This window comes from Alligator sinensis, unplaced genomic scaffold (genome assembly GCF_000455745.1).
Source record: "Alligator sinensis unplaced genomic scaffold, ASM45574v1 scaffold975_1, whole genome shotgun sequence".
Taxonomy (NCBI): domain Eukaryota; kingdom Metazoa; phylum Chordata; order Crocodylia; family Alligatoridae; genus Alligator; species Alligator sinensis.
The window spans coordinates 252,755-266,071 of record NW_005842068.1 but is presented as its reverse complement, the minus strand read 5'-3'; the positions used below and the strand labels follow the sequence as shown (position 1 = coordinate 266,071).

The window sequence follows — 13,317 nt, the reverse complement described above, 5'->3', positions numbered from 1 at the left end:
GCCCCATGCCCCTGATTCACTGAGGGGCCCCAGTGGCCCTGCACCTGCTGCTGATTGGAGGAGAGGGCTTTCCAACATACATCCCCGCACCTTGCCACTGATTGGTGGAGAGGGGCGGGGCTGTGCAACAGGCAGCCCTCTCAGCCAATAGGGGTGGCAGCCATCTTGGTTGCTCCCCTTCATGCCGACAGCCCCCTTCTTCTCTTTCCCCTCAGTGGGCTGCTCAGCAAGGAGGACTGCTGGCTCCCACTGGAGTCAGCATTTTAGTTTTAGTATATTTTTTCTTCATGGACAGCACCTGATTTTGTGATTTCTGTGAAATCACAATTTGAGTAGCTCTCTAATCATATTCCATCAAATTAATTGAACTTCTCAGCCCAAGTTACATCAGTGTGAAGCTGCCCACTGTAGATCTGTTCCTTTATTAAACTCATGCGAAGATCAGCTGCACTGATACAAATGTGTCTTGTGTCCAGGGTCTTGGATTCCATTAAAAACAGTGAAAAGAACAACATCTAAGCAGAAAACTATTTATATGACTCATGTGATTGTATATCCTTAACAAAAGGATGCTAAGGACTATGCTAAGGACAAGCTCATCTTTCTGACGTTTACTGGATTAGAACACTGGGCCTTTTAAATCAATTCTAGTCCTTACTTTTAATCAATATTACTCCATCATATATTTTATCTTCAGTTATTCACTGTAAAAGATTAAAGTGCTTAAGTGGGGATAATTCTTTTTTGCTGGTAACCAGATTAAGAGAAAAATAAATTATGTTAGTGAATCATGGAAGAGATGCCTACATCACATATTTATTTTAAAACCGTCATACCTTCTGTATTTGTTCCTAGAAGTATATTAAACCATGCTTTGCCAACAAGAACCAAAATAACATGATCTCAATAACTGAACTACTCTGGACATTCTATAATAGCTTCTTTATTTTTTTTAAACCTTTCATAATCTTACATCTGATACTGCACATGTATCATTCTTGTGTTCCAAAGCTTAGAAACTGTATTAACTGTAAACAGGTATTTCATAGTTGAATGCTTTCTACCAGTGCAGTTCATGATCAGCTCTGAAACCCTGCACCCTCCTGAACTTTCCTCTGAAATATACACCTGTTTACTTTATATAGCCCTCAAGAGTTTTAAGCATTAAGAGACTGCAAGATTTGTCTACATAATATCAGTCTTATAATTCAAGGAAAAATTAAGAGGACATTTGAGCATGCTCAGAGTTCCGAGTCTCATTAATTAGGACTGCTTTGAAAGGAGAGTAGATGGTTCCACTAACATCAAGCTATACAGTGTCAAACTTTCTTTCTCAGACAAGCAGAGGAAAAATGTACCAAGATACACAGCTAAATATAATTATATTCCATGTGTCCCCTTAAAAACATTCTCATTGCTTTCTGCTTATTCACTTTGAAAGGAACCACTGGCATCACTTCATACAGGGCTTTTCAAACCATTGGGAACACAGTGTCCATATTTGCAATATTATTCTGACACTTGATGTAAGTATGCGTTACAGGAGCAAGACCTACCTTGCTGTCAGCACTGATGAGGAGTGGCTGTACTTTAATGCTATCGTTGACCACAGAGACAGTAGCGCTGGTGCTGATAGGAGCTGCATTGTTTGGGGAGGTGGATATGATGGCATAGGCCACACCCGCACTGCTCAGAGGTGATGAAATGGATGCAGACTCAGCAACACTGTGTGACTGGCTGTTAAGCGTCTGTACATGGCTGACAGTGTTATTGGCAGTGGGGAGGGCAGGGCTGGGGTTTTTGATGCTGACTACTGTTGCCTTTTGGAAAGCAGGAGGCTGTTTGGATGGTTGGTCTCTGCATGGGGAAATAGGAAGGCTGTCTGGAATCAGGGTCTTTGGCCTAACCTACAAAGAGAGAAGTAGACATTATTAAACATTATCTTACATAATAACAGTATATATTAACATACTAACACAAAATACATGCTATACATATGCCTGGCCTAAACAACTTCTAACTGTATTAACCATGCTGTAGAGTCTTGAAAAATATAACAGCAATTCTAAACAGACAATCAATCAGTCAATCATGTACTTGTATATAAATTCCTAACGTTTTGTGGTATTTCCAGTTATTTTGTGGTTCTTACCTTACTGCAGTACTAAACAAAAGGGAAAACATCAATTCCCTGCTTTTGTTAGCCGATATCTATACAAATGTTATTCAAGTTACTAGAGATGCACCAATACATAGGTCCAATATCGGATCGGTGTGTATATAAAAAATATTTACTGTATCAGAAATCAGCCTGACGTGGCCGATAATTTGGGTGATAAATGGCCTGTGCATGTGTGGAGCCGCAGCACAGAACATAGGCAGCGAGGAGCGCAGTCCAGCAGCTTGGAGAGCTGTGTCCAGCTGGTAAGTTTGTTGTGGGGGAAGGGGAGTGGGGAGGGATGGGATGGGATGAGGTGGGGGCATATCAAGGCCCCTGCAGTGATGGGGGGAGAGGAGCTGGAGCTGTGGCAAGGGCTAGAGCAGGTGCTGCCCAGCCAGGGTGGGGCAGGGCATGGGACAGAGCCATAGCTCGTCCAGGAGGTGCGGGAGGGTGCAGTTCCCGCTGCTGTGCACACCATGGGAAGGCATGAGGAGGGCAAATGCTCCTAGAGGTTGGATAAACACCTGTCTAGGGTCGTGTGATCCCAGCATGTGCTTCAACCAGTGGCAGGGGGTTAGACTAGATGATCTATTCAGGTCCCTTCTGTTCCCTAACTACTATGAAACTAGATTTATGCAGGGTGCAGGTAGGGTGGGCTGCCAGTGTGGGCTGGGGCTGGAGCTGTGCTGGACTCTTCCTGGTGCATGTGGGGGAGGGGTTGGGCCGGGGCTGTGCTTGGGGCAGGCAGCATCACTGCTGGGAAGTTGAGGGGCCTACACTGAATTCTGGGGTGGCTGCTGCCCCCTCATAACTCCCTCCCAGCACCATCACCCACCCGTACCACAGCCCAGGCCAAGCCCTGCCAGAAAGAGCTCAGTGCAGCCCTGACCCCAGCCCACAGCTGTAGCCCGCCCCACCCAGGCAATGCCTGCACCAGCCCCAGCCCTACTCCTCCCTCACTGCAGGGGCCTTGATCTGTCCCCCCATGCCCCTTCTCTCCCTCCTCCCCTTGCACTACAACAGACTTACCAGCTGCCAGTACCTCTTCAAGCTGCCAGTCTGTGTATCGGAAATCAGACTGGTATTGGCCTGTATGCCTCCTTAAAAATTGGCTATCAGTATCAGCCCGCAAAATCTCTATTGGTGCACTCCTACAAGTCACATTTACTGAGCAGTGTGATGAGTAATGCAAATGCTTTTTAAAAGAATGAACACCTCAGAATAAAATAATGTCCTGCACTGACGGATATGCTATTCTTGGTATTAATTACACAGTGGGAACTGGACCATTAAAGGATTTCAGGGAATGCATATCGTGTGTATCTACTGGTGGACTGGAGATCCTTATGTTTTTAAGATTCACAGTTTCTGAAAGCATGGAGAACACTCTTTTTTACGCTCATACAACAGGAAACAGATTTGATATTTTACAATTGTGAGTAAAGGGCTAATTCAAAGCCAAGGCCAAGTGAGTTTGTAACAGGAGCTTCTAAAGATGAACAAAAAGGGGGAGACTCATAATGTTTCTGAAGGAGGAAGCAACTCAAACAACTGTACAAATGAGACCAGAGATCCTGAAACCAGAGGTCTTGGATTCAGTGTTTGTGCCCTGTTAATGTGATAGACTTCTACCAATGTAATTAATGCCATCCTGTCAACCTGGTGCTAACTTAACAATGTGTTAAGTACAGTTTCAAGATTAAATATAAATAATTTAAACTGCTACTCATGAGGTTAACCTTACTCCTAGCTCATTCATAAATGTGATCATATATAACAGTCCATTCCCTGTGTATTTATTTTGTCTGTCACTTTTTGTACCTTCCCTACTGTGAAGATAGATGACATTTTATAACAGACATGCACTGAAAACAGCTGTCAATGTCACTACACTTTAGTTTACAAAAGGCATTCTAAAGATGTTGGCTTCAGTCTTCAGCTTACGAGAATAATTAAATGAAGATGCCTGGCTATCCACTTGCATGGTGTCAAACAAAGGGTGTATCCATTGCTCCCCAAGGAGACCATTAGGTGAGACAACAAAGTCCCATAAAGTCACATACTGTGCTTACGCATATAACAACATATTTATATTACTTGTACTATATGGTCTCAAGGGCCTCAGTTTTGATCAGGACCTCAGGGTCCCTTGTACTAACTGCACATTACAGACATTGTGGCAGAGGTGATATCTTTTATTAGACCAACTAGATTTTAACAAAAAAAAAATCTCTTTAATTGCAAGCTTTCAGGCAAAAACACCCTTTGGCAGGCATAGGAGATATCTTTACAGATATATCATTTGTACTGTAGCATGGCATACTTCCTGCTTTGAGGGGCTCACAATCTAAACAGAAAGGGTGGCAAAAAGTAGGAGAGGAAGCAAAATCATAGAAATGTGAAGCGTCTCACCCACGGTGACATGACCGGTCAGGAACTGGCTCCCAGTGCAATGCTCTGTCCACTAAGATACACTGCTACTTTTGACCTCAAAGTTAGCTCTACTGTTTTTGTGCCAAATATTAAGTTTAAAAAGTTCAGTAACACAGTCTTAAAATTAATCTGATTATCTAATATTGAGTAAATCTTCCTTGAGCTTTCTCTCTCCCTTAGTCATATTGTATATGCTTTCTAGAATACCAATTTAACAACTTCAGAGGAAAGACACTAGATAAGCACAAAGGCTAACATGTTTTAAGAGAGAAGTCTAAAACATGAATCTGTTAGCAGATCAACTGTTCTGAAGAAGTAGTTCAGGAATATGGACTAAATATGAACTAGAGAAATCAATTATGGACTCCTATTTTGAATCATATATGGTATAAGTATTCTATAAATTGAGCTCCACAACATATACAAAAACTCTATGGAAATACTACCCGTGTCTACTAATGGTGAAAACTGAGGCATAAATGCTTAACCTAAGTCTGCATCAGAGACCAAATCCTCTAATTCCTACTCCAATAACTTCACTACATTATCCTGTTGTTATTTATGTTACATTTGAAGCAAGATCTTGATATATTTGTCTATGACTAGTTTATCATGTGTCAGTTACAGAAATATAATGATGAGGAAACCAATATTAATGAATCTATAAGGATGAAAAACAGAACATTTGAAAGTCAAGAATGATAAGTATGGTTGAACATTTAACCTTAACTCTGACCCACTTAGCTAATGTCTGAAAATTTTGGCCTTTTTTTAGCAGCATAAATTGGAAATAAAATACCAGGTCTATTACTGATTTAACACAGATCTCAAATTTGGTTTGGTTAAGTTCCACTGAGATCCATAAAACAAATCAAGATTGATAAAAATCAGTTTAATAGCCTGTACTCAAAACTACTTGTCATTCCATCTACTAACAACTGTCTTGTTTTTATTTACATTTAATTATATTTCTATATGTATGCTTTTATCTGTTTTTCTGTTTATTTAATAAAAATAAAAACGAAATGCAAAAATATTTTTACATATACGTTGGTATGCATGTATTCCATGCATACACTGTATACGATTATAAACACAGAGCAATTTATAAATGTATTTTGTTTCACTATAAAATTAACCCTTTCTACACAAATAAATAAAGAGAATTAATATGGCAAAGAAACATAGTTGCTACCCAGTATTGACATTTAAATATTCCATTTACAAGATCACTAGATACACACTGGGTATTTTCTGCCATCTTGTGATAAAATAGAGGTACTGCATTGTCTTAATAAATACTGAGCTCCAGATATTCTATAGTTTATTTATGTGTTTGGGCATTTGTTTATTTCCATAATCGCAAGAATAGAATGGGAGACCTATCCAAAAGCTGTAGGTGTGTCTCACACCAGTTAAATAATGAAAATAAAACTAAACAGTTGCCTACTCTGCAGATAGGCTTCTATGGGAAAACACTGGCAGGGAACACCAACCAGTCTCCCTACAGTGCTCTATCCTCTATCAAGCCCCATCCTTTGAAGCTAAATGCTAAGGACAAGCACTCACTACCTGCACAACTTAATTAAAGGAATAGACAATTTTTATTGCATTTTCACATTAAAACACACTGTTTCAATATTATTGAAAGATCAAAACACTGTCAGTTAGGGAGAGAAATACAGAGGTGAAAAAGACTGGTGTGAATTCTTTGCCATTCCTATGGAACTGAAGTTTAAATTCTGGTGGTGATACATGGATTAATTAACCAATGGCAGCAGAATACTGGAGAGTATGGTTTGGTAGTGGCCAGTCAACAAAATGGGAAGTGGAGTGAGCCTGGAGGTATGCAGTGCTAAATATGTGCATTATATTGAAGAGAATTTGAATGAATATAGTACAGATGGAACTTATGCACATTACAGAAGACTCACCATATGTAGGGAGAAAGAAGTTTAGAAAAGGAGAGAAATAAAAAACAACAAATAGTCTAAAGAATTTGAAACTAGTGAAAACTAGGTCTACATTCATAGCATCTGACTACGGCTGTAGCCTATGAAAGCTCATGTCTCTCTAAATGAGTTAGTCTATAACAGGGGTGGGCAAAATATAGTCCATGGGCCACATGTGGCCCACAGAGGGACTTTGTCCAGCCCATGATAGGTCCTTCAATCCTGCCTGGGCGAGGTGCCATCCAGCCCATGGTGCATCCATGGCAGGGCTGGGGTGGCTCCACACCTGGACTCCATTTCTAGGCAGCTCAGGCAGCAGTGGCTCCTTCTGGCTGTTGCAGCTGCTGGCACCAGCCCCATGGAATCTGGCAGAACCCGCATGCACAGCCCAAGCCCTGGCCCTGCTGGACTCACCCCAGCCATAATGGACCAGTTCTGGACCAGCCAGGACGTCCAGGCACAGCCTTGACCATGGCCCACCCCATGTCTGCCTATAATAAGCAGCAGCGGCAGTGGCAACAGCTGGGCAGAAGCTGCTGCTGAGTACGTGGGGAAAAGTGGTCACCTCCTGCTCACTGCTGCTAGGTCCTTCTTGTTGTGGCTGCCTGGAGCCTGTGCCCAGGCTGCCTTGCAGCTCCTATCCACTATCACTGCTGCCCTGCTGGGAAGCCCGGAGGTAGTGCTGGTGGTGGTGGTGATGGTGGCAGAAAGGAGCTGCAGGACAGCCCAGACGCAGCCTCCAGGTAGCTGCAGCAAGAAGGGCCCTGCAACGGCGAAGGAGAGGTGGCCACGTTTCCCCCATGCCTGACAGTAGCTTTTGCCTGGCTGCTGCCACTACTCATTGTGGACGGGCCAATCTAGAGTAGGTATGGGGCGGGCCGGGGCGGGGCTGTGCACATATGTCCTGGCTGGTCTGGAACTGGTCTGCTCTGGCCGGGGCAAATCTGGAGTGGGTGTGGGGTGGGCTGGAGCCAGGGCTGTGAGCTCAGCTGCTGCTGGGTGCTGGTGGCAGTGGTGAGGAGGAGCTGCAGGGCATGTGGGCTCTGGGCTGTTGCAGGGGGCAGGGGTGCTGACCAGACCACAACAGGTCCCCAAAACTGCCTAACTGGCCTGTGGGACCAAATAATTGCCCGCCCCTGGTCTATAAGGTGCCATTGTGCCCTGTCTTCAGCCTAATTTCAGACTAATATGGCTAACTCCCTCTCTCTTGATTGGGTGAGATATGCTTGAATGAAGATACATGGCTTCATGTACGAGCGAGGAGGCTTATACCACAGAAAACTATCATCTGACCTTGTCTCCCAAGCAGCAATAACAACCACCAAGATTCCTCCTCAATCTGACCTGAAAAATTCCTTCCTAAGTCCCAAAAGTGACTGTAGTTGAAGAGTATGAAAAGAGATAACACTGTCTTAATGCAGAGCTGTAAGTCATGTGAGAATATGAAAATAAATGCAGGCAATCCTATTCTCCTTGTGGCCTATGAAAAAAGGGGATGAACAGCGAAACTGAAGTTCTAAGGGCAGAGGTGAACATCATGACTAAGGGCATGCATGCTAGCTATAGATGTGATATCATCTAGAAACTGGATTAAAACACCTCTTGCAAAAAGACTGCTAATCTGGTTTTAAAGAATTCAAGCGATGATGTGTCCATAACCATCCCTGATAAATTGTCCCAGTGTTTAATTACCCTCACAGCTAGATATTTATGTCCTCTTTCAAAGCCAAATCTGTCTTATGTGAGTTTCTAGTCACTGGATCTTGTTAGATCTTTGTTAGCAAGACTGAAATCCCTCCTCCTTCCCCACTATCAGATATCAACTTGAGGAAGTTCAGCATCAAGCAGGTTCTCATACTGCCAGGACTGATTTGCCTGAGAGTGTATTTTTCAGCTCAGCAACGAATCAGGAGAAAAGCATTATTCACACTTTATTTTCACTTCTCCCTTGTACTGATAGCTTAGAAACAAAAACTCAGAAATGGATTTGGCACAATTCACATGCCACAGAAGCAAAGCCACTGTAGCAGTAGACAGAGCTCTTTAATTTCTGAGTGGCTTTAGAGGGTCACAGAGAAAACATTAGCAGTGGCTGATAAAAATTAGTACAATGTGGGATAAGTATATCCTCAGCTGCCGTAAATGGATGTAGCTTTAGCTTCAATAAAGTTATGTCTGTTTCTAACAGTAAAGAAGGGGTAGACAATGTTTTTTGGCCAGAGTGCCAAAAAACCCCACAATGCCTACCTTGGAAAGTGCCAGAGTGCCAGCATGCCAGACAAACAAAACAAGGGCAGGGGGTACATGGCAGGATGCCCTGCTTGTGCCCCTTGCTCCTCACCCAAAGCCCCTGCCCCTCAGCCCTGCTTACACCCCTGCCCCCACCCAAAGTCCCTGCCCCCCGGCCCTGCTGCCCCTTCTCATGCACCTGCCCCCCACCCAAAGCCCCTGCCCCCAGCCCTGCTGCCCCTGCCCCCCACCCAAAGACCAGGCTCCATGGCTATCAGCAGCTACCCAGAACCTGGGCCGCCTACAGCCGAGAGGCTGCAAACAACTGCTGCCTCCCGGCCCCAGCCCCAGCTGCCTCCCAGCCCCAGCCCTGGGCTCCAGGGAGGCAGGAGATACCAGTGAGGCTCCCCGCTGTGCTGCCCTGCTGCGCTGGGTTCCAACACTGCTCTGCAGATGGGGCGGCAAGGGCAGCACAATGGGGGGCACAGAAAGCTGCCTGCCACTCTGAGTTCTCCGCTGCCCTGGACACACTTACCCTGCAGGCAGGGGCAGCAGCAAGGGGTGCAACCCTGCGTGCTGCCCAGGCTGCTCCCATGCACACAGGGGAAGTGTGACCTGGGCAGCACGGAGCTTGCAGTGGCAGGCAGCTTCCCTGCGTGGCCCCTCTGTGCGCTGCCGCTCTGAGTCGCACGCACTGGGCTCCGGAGGGCTCAGGGGAGGGCAGCAGGGCCAGGAGCTGTACTATTTGAAAGTGCTCAGGATATGAAAAACTATGCAGGATGGAATAGATGAACAATCTTATTTATTAAGAGCTACATTTGCAAGTGGGCCACAGCAAACCTTCCTTTAACAGGAACACTTTGTTTCCATACACTCTGCATACACAGTGAAGACTAAACTGAGCAGTGAGTCTCTTAGTATATTTATTCACTGTACAACTTTAAATCAGATTATGCATGTCACCCTACACTAGAATTCCAGAATGCCTCTATGGAAGTACAGGGAGGATTATGTACAGGAAGGTGTGCAAAATGCCTCAGGGGATTATTCTATAGAACTTTTTTGAAGCTGTAATAATGATTTTATACAATCCAATTGCATCACATTTTGAGTCAAACAAATGGCAAATGTTATTTTCTCCCTCATGCAGAAGTAAAATTTAACTTTACACAGACAACTCTAGTTTCTGGTTTCTATTCATGTTCAATATTTTCTTGAATGCTCATTCAAAATGTAATGGTTATTTTTCACTCTTTCTGACATTCACGTGCATCCTTTAGATGCTATGCTTAGAAATTCACTGACAGATTTTCTTTCATACATCTTGAAGAAGAGAGACCCTATCACAAACCATTTTGTTACAAAACCTCTCTTCCAGCTCCACTCTATAATCTGGGTTTTGACTACACTGGGCCCTTTTTGCTTTACATTCCCCATTGTTGCTAGTGCTGGAACAAGTGGAGGGTCTAGCATATACAACGCTTCTGTTGTTGTGACCATTTTTAGCATTGCATGGTCTCCTCTGCTCAGAGGTCTAGGTGACATGGTGATTCAGAGCCTCATCTACACTACTTGAGGCTGGATAGTCATGGAGCTGCACTGGTGATGGTGAAACAATGTGTGCAAGTTAAGGAACAGGGGAAGCTTGTTTAATTGCCCTGTGGCAATCAGAGGACAAAATCAATCACCATAAAGTATAAGCACATTACATCACAATCTCAGTCCCACCAAGCGTACTACATAAGCAATCTAGTCATACACAAGACAGTAGACCAAGGGTGTCAAATAGGGCTATGCGAAGCTTCAGCACCCATTTCGTTTCAGAAGTCTCTCAGCCTGTTTCAGCACCCGAAACACAGAACCAAAATTGGAAAGAGAGACCGAGAAAAATCTCTGAAACTAAACAAAAGCATCCAAAATGTTTTGGAAAATTTCAGAGTTTCAGAGCCAGGCTTTCAGGGAAACAGAAACTAAGGAGAGGGAGGGGGAAGAGGGGTGGAAGGACTGCTCTGATATTGACATCTGTAGTTGGCCAGTGTCTGCGATCTGTCCCTGAGGACAGATCTGTCACTTCCATTCAAAGTGCTCTGGGAGAGGGACAGAGAAACAATATATAAGGCTCTGTGTGTGAACTTCTCTCTGCCATTTCTCAGCTGTGTCTGTGTTTGCAGCACGAGCAGCAGCAGAGAGCAGCATCTGGAAGCTTGCAGCTTGGTACTTCTTTCCTACCAAGTTGAAGTCAATCCTTTCCCACTTACCCTTGCCTACCCTCCCTATTGTTATCCCTTTCCACTCTTTCTTCCCCCCAAATCCTGTTTTTTTTTTGTTCTCCCCCCCCCCCCCCCAAACAAAAAGAAAGCTGTGCTTCTTTCCCTGGCAGTGTCTCATCACTGTGGAGGAAAGCACTACACATATACACACAGAGACACACATTTTCCAGCACACTAAACATAAAGTGTGCTGGAAAGGCAGGTCCCAGGTCCTCGGGCAGGGAAGTGAGAGGGGGCAGAGGGAGGGCTGTAAGTTCTGCCCCCTCACCAAACTTAGATGCGCTCTCTTTTCTACCAGGTGTGAGGCTTCTGCTGCTAGTAGCAGCAAGGAGGAGGGAGCAGTGTCTGCACCTGAACCACCTCCACTAACACCAGTTATAATGACTACAAGGTCCAGCATGACAGTCTGCTCCACCCCAATTTCAATTCCCAGCATGAGCCTTCCACAGCCAGAGGAAGAGCTGTGTCTGTAAGCAGGGAACCTAAGTGCCATAGCAAAGGAAATACTGAGGAAGGAGGAGGAATCTGAGTTTGTGCCCCACAGCCCTCAAAGTTCCCCTAGAGTCATGTCTCCTCTGGAAGGCACTTTGGAGGAGGTTGAGGTTGTGGAGGCAAGTGGCTCAGCTGAGCCAGCTCCTCCTCTTGTTGTTCCTCTGTCTGCTGAAGAGGGGGATAAGGCAGTATCCCCACCCATGCCCCAGAAGCAAGGAGGTAGTGTAGTGTGGGATCATTTTGAGGTGGCAGATAATCACAGATATGTTATTTGCCAGCACTGCCAAAGCAAGACCAGCTGGGGCAAGGAGGTCAAACACTTCAACACCACAGGGATGTTGATGCATCTCAAGAGGCACCACCCCTTTGCCCTTGCTCCTTCTCAGCCTGGCACCAGTGGGAGCGTGCCCAAAGGGAAGTCCCCTTCTCACTCCAAAGCCCCCGTCCCCAGAACCAGAGGCAGGCCACCCTGGAGCAGTGGGGTAAAGGCATATACAAAGTGGGGCTCATTTCAAAGGTGAGCTAGGTCACCCAGAGCATTGGGGAGCTGTTTGCTCTGGATTACCAGTCCTTTTTCTTAGTTGAGCGGCCAGGGTTCAGGTGGCTCATGGCACTCGGGGCCCCATCCTACCAAGTGCCTGCATGCACCACCTTTAGCAGGATGGTGGTACCCTCCCTGTATGAGGCGTGTAGGGGATACTTGAGGGAGGAGCTGCACAAGGCAGCTGCAGGTGGCCTTGCACTTCACCTCGAACATCTGGAGCAGCCGGAATGGAGATCACACCTACCTCTCCCTCACAGGGTGCTGGTGCGAACAGTCAGGCCATCAGTGGTCTCTCCTGCAAGCTGAGGTGCTGGATCAGTCCCACATGGCAAGGGAGGTGGCCATGAACTGCATCGTCCAGGGGTGGCTCATTGGGCAAGGCGAGCTCATCCATGGGTTCATAGTCACCAAAAATGGGGCCAATATGGTCAAGGTGGTCCGTGATGCCAACTTTGTTGGCATCCACTGTGTGGCACACAAGTTCCACCTTATAATCAGGAACACCTTGGAGGGGAAAAGGGCTGCTAGTGAGGGCGCCATCACAACCAGCCAGCTCATTTCAAAATGTAGGAAGGTGGTAGGCTACTTCCACCAGAGCATCAAGGGGGGCAAGATGCTGCGGGACAAACAGGCAGAGCTGAGCGTCCCGCACAAAATCATGCAGGATGTGGAGACTCAGTGGAATTCCACATACCTGATGCTTGATAGGCTGGTCAAGCAACAGAAGGCCATCCATGAGATGGCCTTGCTCAGGGAGACTGGGATCAGCAGGCCCCTTAACAAAGTTAAGTGGGATACCATCTTCTTGATGTCCCCTACACCATTCCTTGAGGCCACTGAGAGCCTCAGTGCTGGTGATGCCTTCCTTAGCCAGGTGATTTCCATAGTGAGGGAGCTTCAAAACCAAATAGAGAAGTTCTAGGGGATTGAAGTTCCTGGCTGGGGCAAGCCTCTGTCACCAGAGGTGAAGGCACCAATGTTTCCTCTAAGGAACACTGGTCCATGAGTGTGCCGCCTCGGTCCGTGAGCAGGCCGCCTCGGTCTGTGAGCACGCCGCCTCGGTCTGGCATGGGACACTTATCAAAGGGGGCTGAGGGCTGGGGGCCGGACGTCAGGGACTGGAGCCAGGGGCCGGAGGCTGGAGCTGGGGCCAGATGCTGGGGGCTGGAGCCAGGGGCTGGGACAAGGGACAGGGGCTGGGGCTGTATGCGAGGCCAGGTCTGTCAATGGGGCCCA

At 46.0% G+C, this 13,317-nt stretch overlaps 1 protein-coding gene across 1 annotated transcript in view; it reads right to left on the bottom strand.

Annotated features, from left to right (window-relative positions):
• PHF21B (PHD finger protein 21B) overlaps positions 1 to 13,317 on the bottom strand; it is a 279,182-nt gene that overhangs the window by 50,296 nt on the left and 215,569 nt on the right. Inside the window, 1 exon segment of the mRNA XM_006023571.3 lies at positions 1,557 to 1,907. Within this exon segment, the coding sequence (XP_006023633.2) occupies positions 1,557 to 1,907 (351 nt within the window).